This window comes from Gallinula chloropus, assembly GCF_964237585.1.
Source record: "Gallinula chloropus genome assembly, chromosome: 5".
Taxonomy (NCBI): Eukaryota; Metazoa; Chordata; class Aves; order Gruiformes; family Rallidae; genus Gallinula; species Gallinula chloropus.
In genome coordinates this window covers 77183231-77195288 of record NC_140090.1, presented here as the reverse complement: position 1 = coordinate 77195288, position 12058 = coordinate 77183231, and the positions used below count along the sequence as shown (strand labels likewise).

The window sequence follows — 12058 nt, the reverse complement described above, 5'->3', positions numbered from 1 at the left end:
TTTCTGCTCAGAGGACGTTCACCTCTTTGTATTTCCATCCAGCATGTGCTCTGCAGGCCTGAATGCCCTCTGTCCATCCTCCTGTCCTCCAAGGAAGAGGATTTCTTTTGGGAGAGCTGCAGCTCCCGGGCTGGCTTGTCCTCATTGGCCAACAGTCAGTGAAGAGTGGGGCTACATCTTGGGGTGGCTGCCCATCACTGGCAGACAGGTACCCTCAGCTGGGCTGCCATGGCCATCTCTCAGGAGAGGAGAGCTGGGAAGGGCACAGCACCCCAGGCAGGGACACGGCACTAAGGAAAGGGGTCTGTCCCAGCACCCGCCTCAGCTGGCTTTAGCAGGTCATGCTTCATCCCTGCTCCCACACGTTTAGTGGATGCCAAAAGCCACTGCCAGGCTTCCCCCTCCCCTCACTGCTCTTGAGGTTTCTCCAGATAAAGCCTGTTTTGCCTTCTCTGCCTGGCCAGCTCCAGAGTGAGCTCCAGTTTCATCCTGCATCCCAGTCCACAGCACTGCAGGGCAGGAGACCTGCTCAGCACCCCAGTGCCAGCTGGCTGCACCCCAGCCCAGCCCATCCTCCTCTGGGCAGCGTTCAGCAGAGAGGCTTGAGCAAGTTCTGAGGCTTGTGAAACTTTTCTTGAGCCTTCTGAGACTCACGACTCTGATTTTGCAGAGGAAAACACCCCCCTTGTGCACACAGCCACCTTCCTCTGCCTCTCCTGCATCCTCTCCTGATGATGCCCAGCACTTGGCAGATGCAGTGACAATCCCTGACAGCCAAAAGCAGCGCCCCGGGAGTGGACTGTAGTAGATGAAAATTGAAAAGGACAAGAAGTTTTACTTTATGCAATATACATACTGGCTACTAAAATGATGGGAAACTAAAAGAAAAAAATAATAATTAAAAAAAAGTGCTTTCCAAACACTTTCTCTATATCCCCATTCCTTCATTTCCCTGGACCACTGCACTGTATCCATCAAATTATCCATATAAACGTGTTACTATGAAAACACAGAAATATTTTACCAAAGATAACTCCATCTCTAGGTCACAAAAGCCCTCCTGAAAACGAACTCAGAATTAACAGCTCGGAGGAGTTGCACAGGGCGTTCCATCTGCCTCCAGGGAACAGCACTTCACAGCCCACTCCCCATGTCTGTTGAGTTTAGGTTCTTTGGACACGGGGAAAAAGCTTTGCTTGCAGTACTGTGTGGGCTAGGGATAGACATGTGCTATGGGTCGACTTCTCTAGCACCTTCCTTTTGTCCCTGCTGATACAGAGAACAAGCACCACTCCAAGCAGAGGTGCAACGGGGCAAAAACGATTGTCTGTGTGTACACGTGATGGATCTACCGCTGCAGAGATTTCCTATACAAGGTCTATATGCAGCCTGGGCCGTTTCTGCACAGCCAACCAGGACAAGTATTTACTCTCCAGCTCCATCACAACCCGACTTCAGCAGAGGGGACCGAGGATTCACATCACTGGGCATTACATTATCCTGGGGGTCAGGAAACCGTGGTGTGAAAGCTTTAATTGTCTCTGATGGCAGCAGATGCCAGCAGCGTTCCACAGGGCACAACGCGGCTCTGAGCCCGGCGGTACAAGAGGTTAATTGTATCGATACTGAAGCTGTTAAGCTTGATCTGTAATGCGGGATTCAGAGCTGTGCCCGCTACACATCCGAACAGGCTCCTGCTGGAGGGCGGGTGGCTGAACCTGGCAAAGGGTTTGTTTTTCTCAGGGACAAGTGTAGAAACGCACAACCTGCACCTATAAAAATCAATCCGCAGGGAGACAGCACCGACCGCTTCAGAAACAGCCTTAATTCATGCTGATTTCTATGCATTACCCCTAAACGCGATGAATAGCTTAGAAGGAATACGGAGCCTTAACTTAAGGAGGTTTATGCCAGCCTGTATTAGGGGCTGCATGTGGCAAAGATCATCCCCTGCTGATCCCAGCCCGGCTTTGCCTCTGCCGTGTCACATCCTGCGCTCGGGCTTCCCCCAGGACTCAGCACCTCGCCGGGCTGTCCGTGACTTAACTTCAGCAGCAGAGCCACGGCTTCATAACCCGGCGAGGCGATTTACAGGGTTTACAAACAACGAGCATCCGTCCCGCAGCTCTGAGCGCTCCGCATCCGAAGGAAGAACACTAAGACACCCTAAAAAGTACCCTAAAAACCAAACCCGGAGCCTCAAAGTGGGTTTAACGCGCCGTTTAGCTACAAGCATCCCCCTTGCCCCAGCAAATCTATTGCTAATAATCAGAGCGCATCTGGTAAAGCAGGCAGAGGCTGCTGCCTGCTCTGCCGACACGGACACGCCGCGTTCCTTGGGGTTTTTTAGCAGCTCCTGCGTTCCTGGCTTCGTTTCCCCGGGCGTTTCTTTGCCACAGAGCGCCGGGATGGGGCCGCGCTCAAGGATGTCTTTAAACTTCACGGGACTCCGGTGCTCACCCGTACCGGTCTCCGGAGTTTGGAACCAGCTTCTCCCCCCCGCCCCTAGTTCCGAGCCCGGTGTCACCGCTCTGGAGGAGGCGGCGGGGGGGTGGGAGAGGGGGGGAGCGGAGGGGAAGGGGAGGGAGGAGGCGCTGGGTTTGGAGTTGGATACAGCATTCTTTTTCCCCTGCCGCTTGGCAGCCGGAGACAAACACCGCATTCTTGCTCTACTTTCTCACTGAACTTGAATGCCGGGCTTGAGCCGAGGCCAGCCCTTTCCTCTGCTCCCCTCCTCGTGATGCCAGCCGGGACGGGGCGATCCATCATCCTCCCCCCCCCCACCACCACCACCCCATCCCCGCCGGCAGCAGCAGAGCCCGAAGGATAAGAGCCCTCACCCCGGCGGAGGGGACAGAGAGCGATCGGGACAACCGAAGGCTCTCCGCGGCAGCCCCCGGGACGCTCCTCCCCGCACCCCCCCCCCGCCCTTACCCTGCCCGCAGGCTCCGCGCTGGATGGCGATGATGGGCGGCTGGCGGAGGCGCTCGGCCCGGCGGCTGGCGGCCCGCAGCTGGCAGAGGCTGGCGTAGGTGACGGCATCGCTGCCGCAGACGGGCTCGGTGCTGGAGCACAGGCAGCGCCCGGCCACCGCCCGCTTGCGCACGGTGGCCGAGGCGGGCACGCCGGCGCCGGGCGGCACGACGCACTGGAGCCCCTCAGCGCAGGGGGGGCCGCCGTCCGGACCGCCGCAGGGCTCCCCCTCCTCCGCCCCGCAGACCCGGCAGCAGCCGCAGGCGTCCGGCACGGGTTCGCCGGGGCAGGACGAAGGCAGCGGCGGGCAGCGGGACCGATCGCAGCGCTCGGGGCAGGCGGGCGGCGGCGCGGCGGAGGCGGCGGGCGGCAGCGGCAGCAGCAGCAGCAGGGCGGGCACCAGCGCCGCCAGCAGCAGGCACCGACCCCGCAGCGGCATCGCGGCGGCCAGGCGAGGGGCGGCGTGGGGCGATGAGCGCCGGGAGCCGGGCGGGCGGCTTTAAGCGGCCGGGGAGGGCGGGGGGGTGGGGGAGGCGGAGCGGAGCGGCGGCGGGGACAGCCCCCGTCCCCCCCTTCCACCTCCTCATCCCCCGGTGATCCCCCCCCCCCCTTCCCTCCTCCCCCGGGCAGGAGCACACACCACCCCCACCGCACACGCTTTTTTGGGGCAAACTTGAGTGACCCGTTTCTGCGCCGGGGGGGGGTGTGCGAGAGGTGGGAAGGAGCAGCCGGTCCAGAACCCCCCAGGGGGGGTTGAGAGCTGCTGATAAGATGCTCCGGCCAACAAGGGCGGGGGGGGTGTGGGGTGTGAAGTTGGATACACTTCCCCCATTAAGGAATTACGGGAAAGGCAATCTAGAGTAAGCGGCGATAGCATTCCCAGCTGATAAGGGGATGGAAGGGGGGAAGAACGGGTGCAGGGCGCGGCCCCATAGGAATGGTGAGCGATGTATGCAAATGTATGCAAATGTATGCAAATGACAGGGACCCCCCTGGGAATGCCAAGGTCTCCCGCACGCCTGAGCCGTTCCCGGCTCCGGAGGGACGCGGCAGGCGATGGCCGGCACCGAACTACCGCCCTGGTACCGAAAGGCACCGGGATGGGGAGGAAGGGTCACCCCCGCATCCCCCCTCACAGCGCCAGCGGGGCTCCCAGCCTCCGCGCGGGGGAGATACCGACAATTAGCAGGCGGTTAATCAATCGAAAGGAAAACAAACATACAGTAGCCTTCCCTCGGCTCCCACACATCCCGATCCAGTTTATGCAGCAGACGGACAGCGGCCCCTCGCCGTGTGCTCCCTCCGCCTGAGGGGCAGTTTAACTACACACATGTACCTTCCCTGGGCAAAGGCACCATGTCCAGAGAGAGTACAGAAAGGTGGCACAAGGACTAACAGCTGGAATCGATTTCCAGCTCTTGCACCACCGATTTCTTTTATTTTAAAATCAGGAGCCAATTTAATTTGCAGACTGCAAATATGTAATTATTTATAGGTATCTTGATCGGTCACCCAATATCCAAGAGCCTAACGAACTTCACAAACCATTAGTCGAGATGAAACACTAAGAACTGTTAGATCAGCTGCAGCAAAGAAACAGAGGATGCCAACATCTGCATTGGCACTGACTTTTTTTCCTATGAAAAGTAGAATACTCTTTAGCCACCTGAGCAGGTGGAAGTGGCATCCTGAGTGTCACAAGTGAAACCCACTTGTTTCCAGAGAACATCTTATTGAGCTGTGACCACAAACACACAGAACTTACTTCACTGCTCGGTAGCACCTGAAGCTGGAAAGGCACGTGGACTCTGATCTTCCCAATAAAAGCTCCAGTAGAACCAGTTCCCTTGTGTCTGCTGCTTTCCAAGAACTTCTACACTGTTCAAGAAAAAGAGATTTCAGGGGAATTACTCGGTTTCAGAAGCAACCAAAATGATGCAGCACTCATCTGGAACAATTCACAGCAGAACTTCCTTAGCACTAAAATCATTACAGTGATGAAGAGTCTAAGAAAAAGTTTGAAATTGCTAAGAAGGTTAAATATTTTAATGTATGTGTGTGTGTGCATATACATATAAATATATACAATATGAGTAATCACAGAATGTTAGGGGTTGGGAGGGACCTTGTAAGATCATTTAGTCCAACCTCCCTGCCAGAGCGGGAGCACCTTTATCATGAGAAAGTGTTTCCCAATTATTGTTTCTCTGTTACTCATTGGTTGCTTTCAGGAAGCTTCAAGGTCAGGTTTGGTTAGGTTTTTTGTCCCTTGACTTTGAAATAAAGACAAATCTTTAAGGAAAGATGAACCTGTTTTAATATTAAAACAGAAGAAAACACAGGTTCAGAAAAGCCCACTTTGGAAGCAGGAACAAAATATCCAGAGATCAAAAGACCAAGTAGTGAATTACCACGGTGTTTAGTCCTAGCCCTGCTATCTGCTCTCCATCTCACTTCCAGGAACGGTTTGGAGCTCACAGAGCCTTATCTCCACAGGTGAGAAAAGCTTACCTGTGGCGGGAATCTCCTTGTTCAGTCCTCCTTTCCCAGGGGATAGTTCTGAGGTGTTTTAGCTTGGTATCCTTTGAAATCCATCACGCTGGGGAGCAAAGGCAAAGCCCAGAGACAGGCTCAAAAACCCCACTGGCAGCAACCCCCTTGGACAGGCTGTAATTCAGTAACCCAGCACAGAACCCAGACACAGCAAGCGCATCCTCGCCCTGAGAAAGGAGTCATTGATGAAAGCATAAATAGTTTACTTAACTGTTCAGCCTACGTCCTCTGCAAATCTTAAGTTAAATATTTGACTGCTTCAAGAGCTCCTGCAGGTTCACAGTGTTCTCACACCACGAGTTTGAAACCTCTGCTGGGTGTATTTATCCTCCCCGCAGCGCAGGATTCCCACCCTGCACAATCCAGCTGCCACTAGCAGCTTCAAGCTCTTTTACAGACCATGATACACTAGACAGTTTATCTATTTACTTAAATAAACAGGACAGGAAAGCACATTTGTTGATAGGCAGTCAAATGTTAAGCACTGTGAAGGAAATAAAATATATCCCAAGGTCTCAGGTGAAAGCCATTCATTAGCAGTTCGCTCCCAGCATCGTGTTCTAGTACTGAGGACCTCCTGCTCTTACAGCTGTTGTTTCCTTAGGTAGGGACATGAATCTTAATCTGAGCATTAAAACACAAGTTTTAACAATACTGTGAGTTTTATAGATTTCACATGGTTTCACACACAACAGAGGATAAAGATCTCACTTTCCCCAGTAACCAAATCTTTTGGAGTTTAATAATTTAGTTTACTGATGCAGCCGTTTGTTGGTTACCTGTCTGGTTTGTACAGGAAAAAACCACCCCAGAAATTATTATTTCTCATTATTATTTCTCCCCCATCATAGTGTTTTCACACAGAAGAGCTATCCAAGCCAGCAGACATTTATCAATACACAGAGGTCCCAAAAATGTTTACCAGTAAACTATTGCATCTCCTACTTTTCCAAGAGAACTCAATGACAGGAGGCTCCATCTAGAGATCCCATCCCACAAATCCTTCTAAAGGTCTGAAAGTTTGGATGCTGCTGTCAAGGGCCCAGAACATGCCTCCATGTTCATCCTCAGCCCTGCTCAGGACAGAAGATACAACCCTTTCCTGCAGCATAACTGCAGGCTTTGCATTCCCTGCTCCAAGGAGCCAAGGACTCAGGTTTGTAGTAAGCATCTGGGCACACATGGAAAGGTGGGAAGAAAGGAAAGGATGAAGAAAACAGTACCCTTGGCAGGAGATAGAGGGTGAACGCTACAGGCTGGGGCTAGAAGGATTCTGGCTGGGATGGGCCAGTTTGAGAATGGTTTTATTCTGAGCAGACTTAAATATCCTGGACTTTGCAGAAAGCTTTTCTAGGTTTCTTATGACCTTCTGAGTGTTACCATTGTGCTTCATTCATTAATGGCTTTTCCTCCAGAAAAATCTGGGAGAACAGGATGCTGCCCTGCATACTTTTGGTCAGGATTTAACATCCCTAACCCCACCTGCCAAAACCCAGGACCTCTCTATTTTGTTAAATAAAGATTTACTTTGAAAAAAACCCAAAACAAAATATATTTTTATACATTTATATAAATATATACTAAATATATATAAAAAATTATTTATATAAATATATAAAGCACCTATCACCCTATTGATAAGCCAAAACCCCACCCCAACAACACACCTTTTGGATGTGCTGGATTTGTTGCTATAGACAGAAAAAACACCACTGCTTTGAAAGGGAATGGCTGCAAACCAGGGAATTTCAGGGTACACGTTCTCTTCCAGCTGTGCATGCAGCTCTGGTGCTTGACAGGCAGAGCTGTTGGTGTAATTTATAGAATTAATGAACATAGGGGTGTTTCTTGGATCGCCTTCCATGAACCCAAGCACCCTGGAATCACTAATCTGAATAAATCAAACCTGTTATTTGTGTACATATGGGTTTTTTTCCTTGGTATCAGACAGCAAACCTACATCCAGCAGTGTGAGTGTTACACTACAGCCAGGGACTGCAAAGCAAGTGTGGAAGCTTCCCAAGCTACCTCAGCTTACCTCACAGGAAGCAAAGAGGCACCTGGCACCCACCCCCTGAGAGCAGAGCTGCTTACCTGTCCCCCTGCACCCAGCTGCCATCAGGAGACTGGGGGCAGGAGGAATGCAGTGCCACAGAATGGTTTAAATTCTTCAAAGATGCGTTCCCTGTGCATCCTGATATGCAGAACTACAGTCATTTTAAATGCAAATCCTTAATTACAGCGTCAAAAGTACCACTCTGAAGGAGCAGTGATGCCTCACCAGTCCAGGGTGCCTTTACAAGTAGCACCAGTTTCTTTTTCTCAGAGAGGTTGCACAGGAAATCTCAAGTGTCTGCCTTGGTTTTTCATTTGGGATGTGGAAGGAATAGGACTCTCACCTGTATTTTCCAGAGAGCAGCCTTCATTACTTCCATGGAAGATCTCAGAAGTACATCAGCAGCTTGTTGGTAGGTATAGAGATTGTGGTCCAACAGAGAGATCACAGAATCACAAGGTTGGAAAAGACCTTTAAGATCATCCTGTGCTAAGCCATATCCCTGAGCACCTCATCTACCTGTCTTATAAACATACCCAGGGATGATGACTCAACCCCCTCCCTGGGCAGCCTGTGCTACATCCCCACAACTCTTTCAGTGAAGAAGTTTTTTCTAACATCTAATCTGAACCTGAATATTAAGACATTAAATATGTTACAAAACATAAAGCTACACAGATTCTGATTTTCTTTTTTGCCACTAACTTGTAATGCAAAAATACCCCGTCCCCATTTCCTCTTCTTTCATGCCATTTTTTTCTTCTCTACCTCAAATAAAACATGGGACCTGGCTGAGAGCAGCACTATTTGTGTCTCACACCTTTGGAGTGCATGGTTTTGCTGTGCTCACTGGCATGCTAACATAGACTTCCTAGAAACCCTGAAAAAATTAACCTTTGAGCACCAATATTTTCTACAGCTGTATCCACTTTGAACTCCATAAAGTGCTCCTATAAAGAGTTTTGACAGCTGCACCTAGCTGCAATGCCTCAAAGCTTGAAACACCCAAGCTGTAGGATTCATTGGAGTGGCAGCTCATTTGGCAAGGAGCAAGAATGAAGTTTGGGACCGGTTTTCCCAGGTACATTCCCGAATTTTTACACTGCAGTAATTGAAAGGCAACTCACTGGGCTCAAGACCTCTCTGCACAGAAAGCTGCTGCTGGACACAGACGTGTTTTTCAAGCAATAATTAATGTTCTGGCCACATTTTACACAATTACCTGACATACATACGCACTTTTGATTCGAAGAGCTACTGCTACCAGGCTGAATCACTACCAGGCTGTTAGCAATAGCACTCCCTCCACTGGCTTATCACAGGAAAACATCAGTTCTTTGACACCATCACCTTCCATTAATGCCATGGTTTGAGTTTTGCTGCTTTGAAGAATCTGCTTTTTGATACTACCAAGTGTCAGCTCTTCAATTTCTTCCATTTCAAGTATTCTTCACTATCCTTTGATTGCCTGTAATTGCTTTCCACAGTCAGCAGCATCATGAGGAGCCTCACACTTCCATCATCCCCTGGAATTGGTAGGTCATTCACTTCTTCACATCACAGCTTCCTTAGGAGTAAAGTGGTATTGGAAACAACAGCAACCAGAAAGGGATGCTCTATCTTCAACCAGCTTGCTGCCATTGCTACTCAAAGCTTACAAGGTATACAGTTTAAAAAAACAAACCCCAAACATACCTTTGAGTAGCTAGCCTGGTGACTTAACTGGAGTTTCAGAATGGATTTTTAAGATTGAGAAAGTAGATGCCAGCTACAGCCTGTTTTCAAAGCTAGAGCTCAACACCTCTAGGTGGTGCTGGCATCCTGCTCTCCATGAGGTTAAGGCACATGCCAGTTTGTTCAACTATTCTGGACCTTTACCCTCTGGGAGTTCCCTTCAGGCACGTGGATTGCAGATTTAGCACTTAAATTTCTGTAAATTTCTTAGTGTAATAGGATGTATTTAAACCTGTAACTGTAAAGAATAAGTCATTTCCTTCTTCAGGAAAGGGGAAATAGAAAACATGCAAGAGAACACATAGTAAGACCCACTCCTCAAAGGGCTGTGAAAATAATAAGGGGATAAAAATATTGAAAGCTGAAGAGCAGCAGTGCAGGTGAAAAGATAGATGAGTGAGAAATGGTATGCTCAGCTCCTTTAAATAAGTTTGAGTGACAGTCAGTAATCAGATTTTATTCTGGCATTTAGTACTAGGAGGAATAAACTGTATTGCTGTACTCAGATCAGTATCCACCTTGGTAGACCCAGGACCTTAGTGAAACCCGAACTCCGTGCTGCTGCCATCAAGCTGCTTCTGGGACTCAGTGATGTTCTGGTAAAGCAGGAAAGGTCTAGTTTAACTGGGGAAAGAAGGGCTACGTACACATTTCATACCAGCTCTGGCCTGTGCTGCAACTGGTGTGAATTGAAGCTTCAGGACCCTCAGTGCAGTGACCTCCCTGCACATTACAGGGTAAAGTGGCAGGGCAACAGCATGGCCAGTTTGATACTGGTGCAGTGCAGGTGTGCACAGACCTAGAATAGTGCAGCCAGGAGGTGGCACAGTCGAACTGGAACGTGGGTGTGTACAGCCTGTACAAGGTATCTCCTGCAGGACTGACTCTTCATCAGCAGCTTGCATACTGCTGAGGCAGATTGAGGATTAACTGTGCTGCTTTGCAAACAGGGAAACAGCACTTGGGAAGTGCATCTCTCAGGTGGGATCTTACTGTCTGCTCTAAGGAGGGTGAGGTGCTTCCAGATGCCATCCAGGTGCAGTTAGCTCAGGAAAGTGTTTTTGAGGGAGAAACTCTGTTACAGAAAAAAGCATGTCACATTTTGCCAGGGTTTGGTTTTTCTCCCTGTCAGGCAGTACCAGAGTGTTTCCAAACTATTATCCTGCCATTCCAACAGCATCTTTCCCTACCCTTTGATTAGAAAGAAACCTGATGGACTTCCCTTGCATAACATGTAAAAATTCCATAGGAGAAAGCAAGAATGGTAGCAGAAAGCCAGCTCATTCCATTCAATTTCTTTCTTAGGCTACACACAGTGATCAGACTTGAAGAATTAACTCAACATTATAGCTGGGTGAAAGATAAACTGCCCTTTTATATGCTAAAAAGGAATATATTGTTCTGATAAAATACTTATTGTGGTAAAAGGAAGCTCAGTCAGACTTTATCTTAAGTTACCCAAACTGATTTATTGACAAATGTGACATATTTACAGCACTGTTTCTAAAATAATTTAACAATTTTCATAGATTTATAAAAGTACTGATAAATAGGAGACCCTGACAATTACCAACCACAAATATGTCCCTATGCTACTGAACTACAACAGCAGTTCTTTTTTTTCCTGGTTTTTTTTTTCCTCTTTTTTTTTCCTCCTCTTGTTTTAAATCCCATAATGGAGCTGCTTCACCATCCCCCAATGTGTAAAACTGCCAATACTAAAGTATAACAAAACAAACATGCAGTGTGAAAGCTGTACCAGAGCAAGTGATGTCAGATGTTAGACTACAGTAAAAAATATTTCAATGCAAAGTGTCTTCCACACAGGATGTACTTGTGAAAAAATAAGCTTTTCAAGAGCTATTGTTTTATAGAAGTTAAAACCTACAATACTAGACATTTACAGTAACTTCCAATTCTGTTCTAGTTTTCACATATATCTAAAGAGTCAAACAAACCCAGTAATTTACACACACACCACTGCCTTAAGGCAGCAGTTAGTTAGCTTATGGATAAGAAAACCCGAAGGTGCTGATATAATCTGAGGTTTTGAAATTAGATTCTATTTCACTCTTAAGTGACACCAATTATTCTATCCTTGTATCAACAAATTATTGTGGCAAAGCCATCCATCTCTCTCAAGCAGGAAGTCAGTTGGGAAGTTGGAGAGAAGATGGACTCGTATGATATGTATCTTCAGTTCCAGTAGACAAAAAGTATCACAAAGTGGGACAATCTGAATCACAATAAGCAGCAGCATGAGATATTTGTGGGGTTTTGATTAAAGCAAACATTTTTCAAAACCAATGAAAAAAAGTACAGGCTTAACCTAATCCAATACTTGAAATGTAAAGGTTCTTTTCATTTGCATCACTGAAGCCCTGTAACACAGTGTACACAAACAAATACTCATTTTTATAAAAACATATTGCACAGCTAGTAGGTGCAATACCAGAACACTGGTATCCCTAGCATAAGGTTTCCTTTTTAAATAGCTGTTTTGAACTATGCTATTCAGAGCAACTCCAAGCCAACAACCATTAAGAATGGTTTGTGTACATAACTAATCCCAAATAAAATGTTTCAACAATGTGAGAACACACACAGGCACTTCAAGAGTTAGTGCACCAAAAGGTAGAGGCAACAACCGCATGACTACGAACAGTTCAGTACCAATAAGGACAAAACTAGGGCTGCTACTGATCAATATAGAAACAGGAACTGTTCACAGAGCTTTGATAA

At 48.2% G+C, this 12058-nt stretch overlaps 1 protein-coding gene across 1 annotated transcript in view; it reads right to left on the bottom strand.

Annotated features, from left to right (window-relative positions):
• The window catches only part of HTRA1 (HtrA serine peptidase 1), a gene marked incomplete at its 5' end in the record, with an annotated part of 35943 nt that extends 32531 nt beyond the window's left edge, over positions 1–3412 (bottom strand). Inside the window, one exon of the mRNA XM_084264942.1 lies at positions 2935–3412. Within this exon, the coding sequence (XP_084121068.1) occupies positions 2935–3412 (478 nt within the window). The remainder of the gene's footprint in view (positions 1–2934) is intronic.
• Between the last annotated feature and the right edge of the window lie 8646 nt (positions 3413–12058).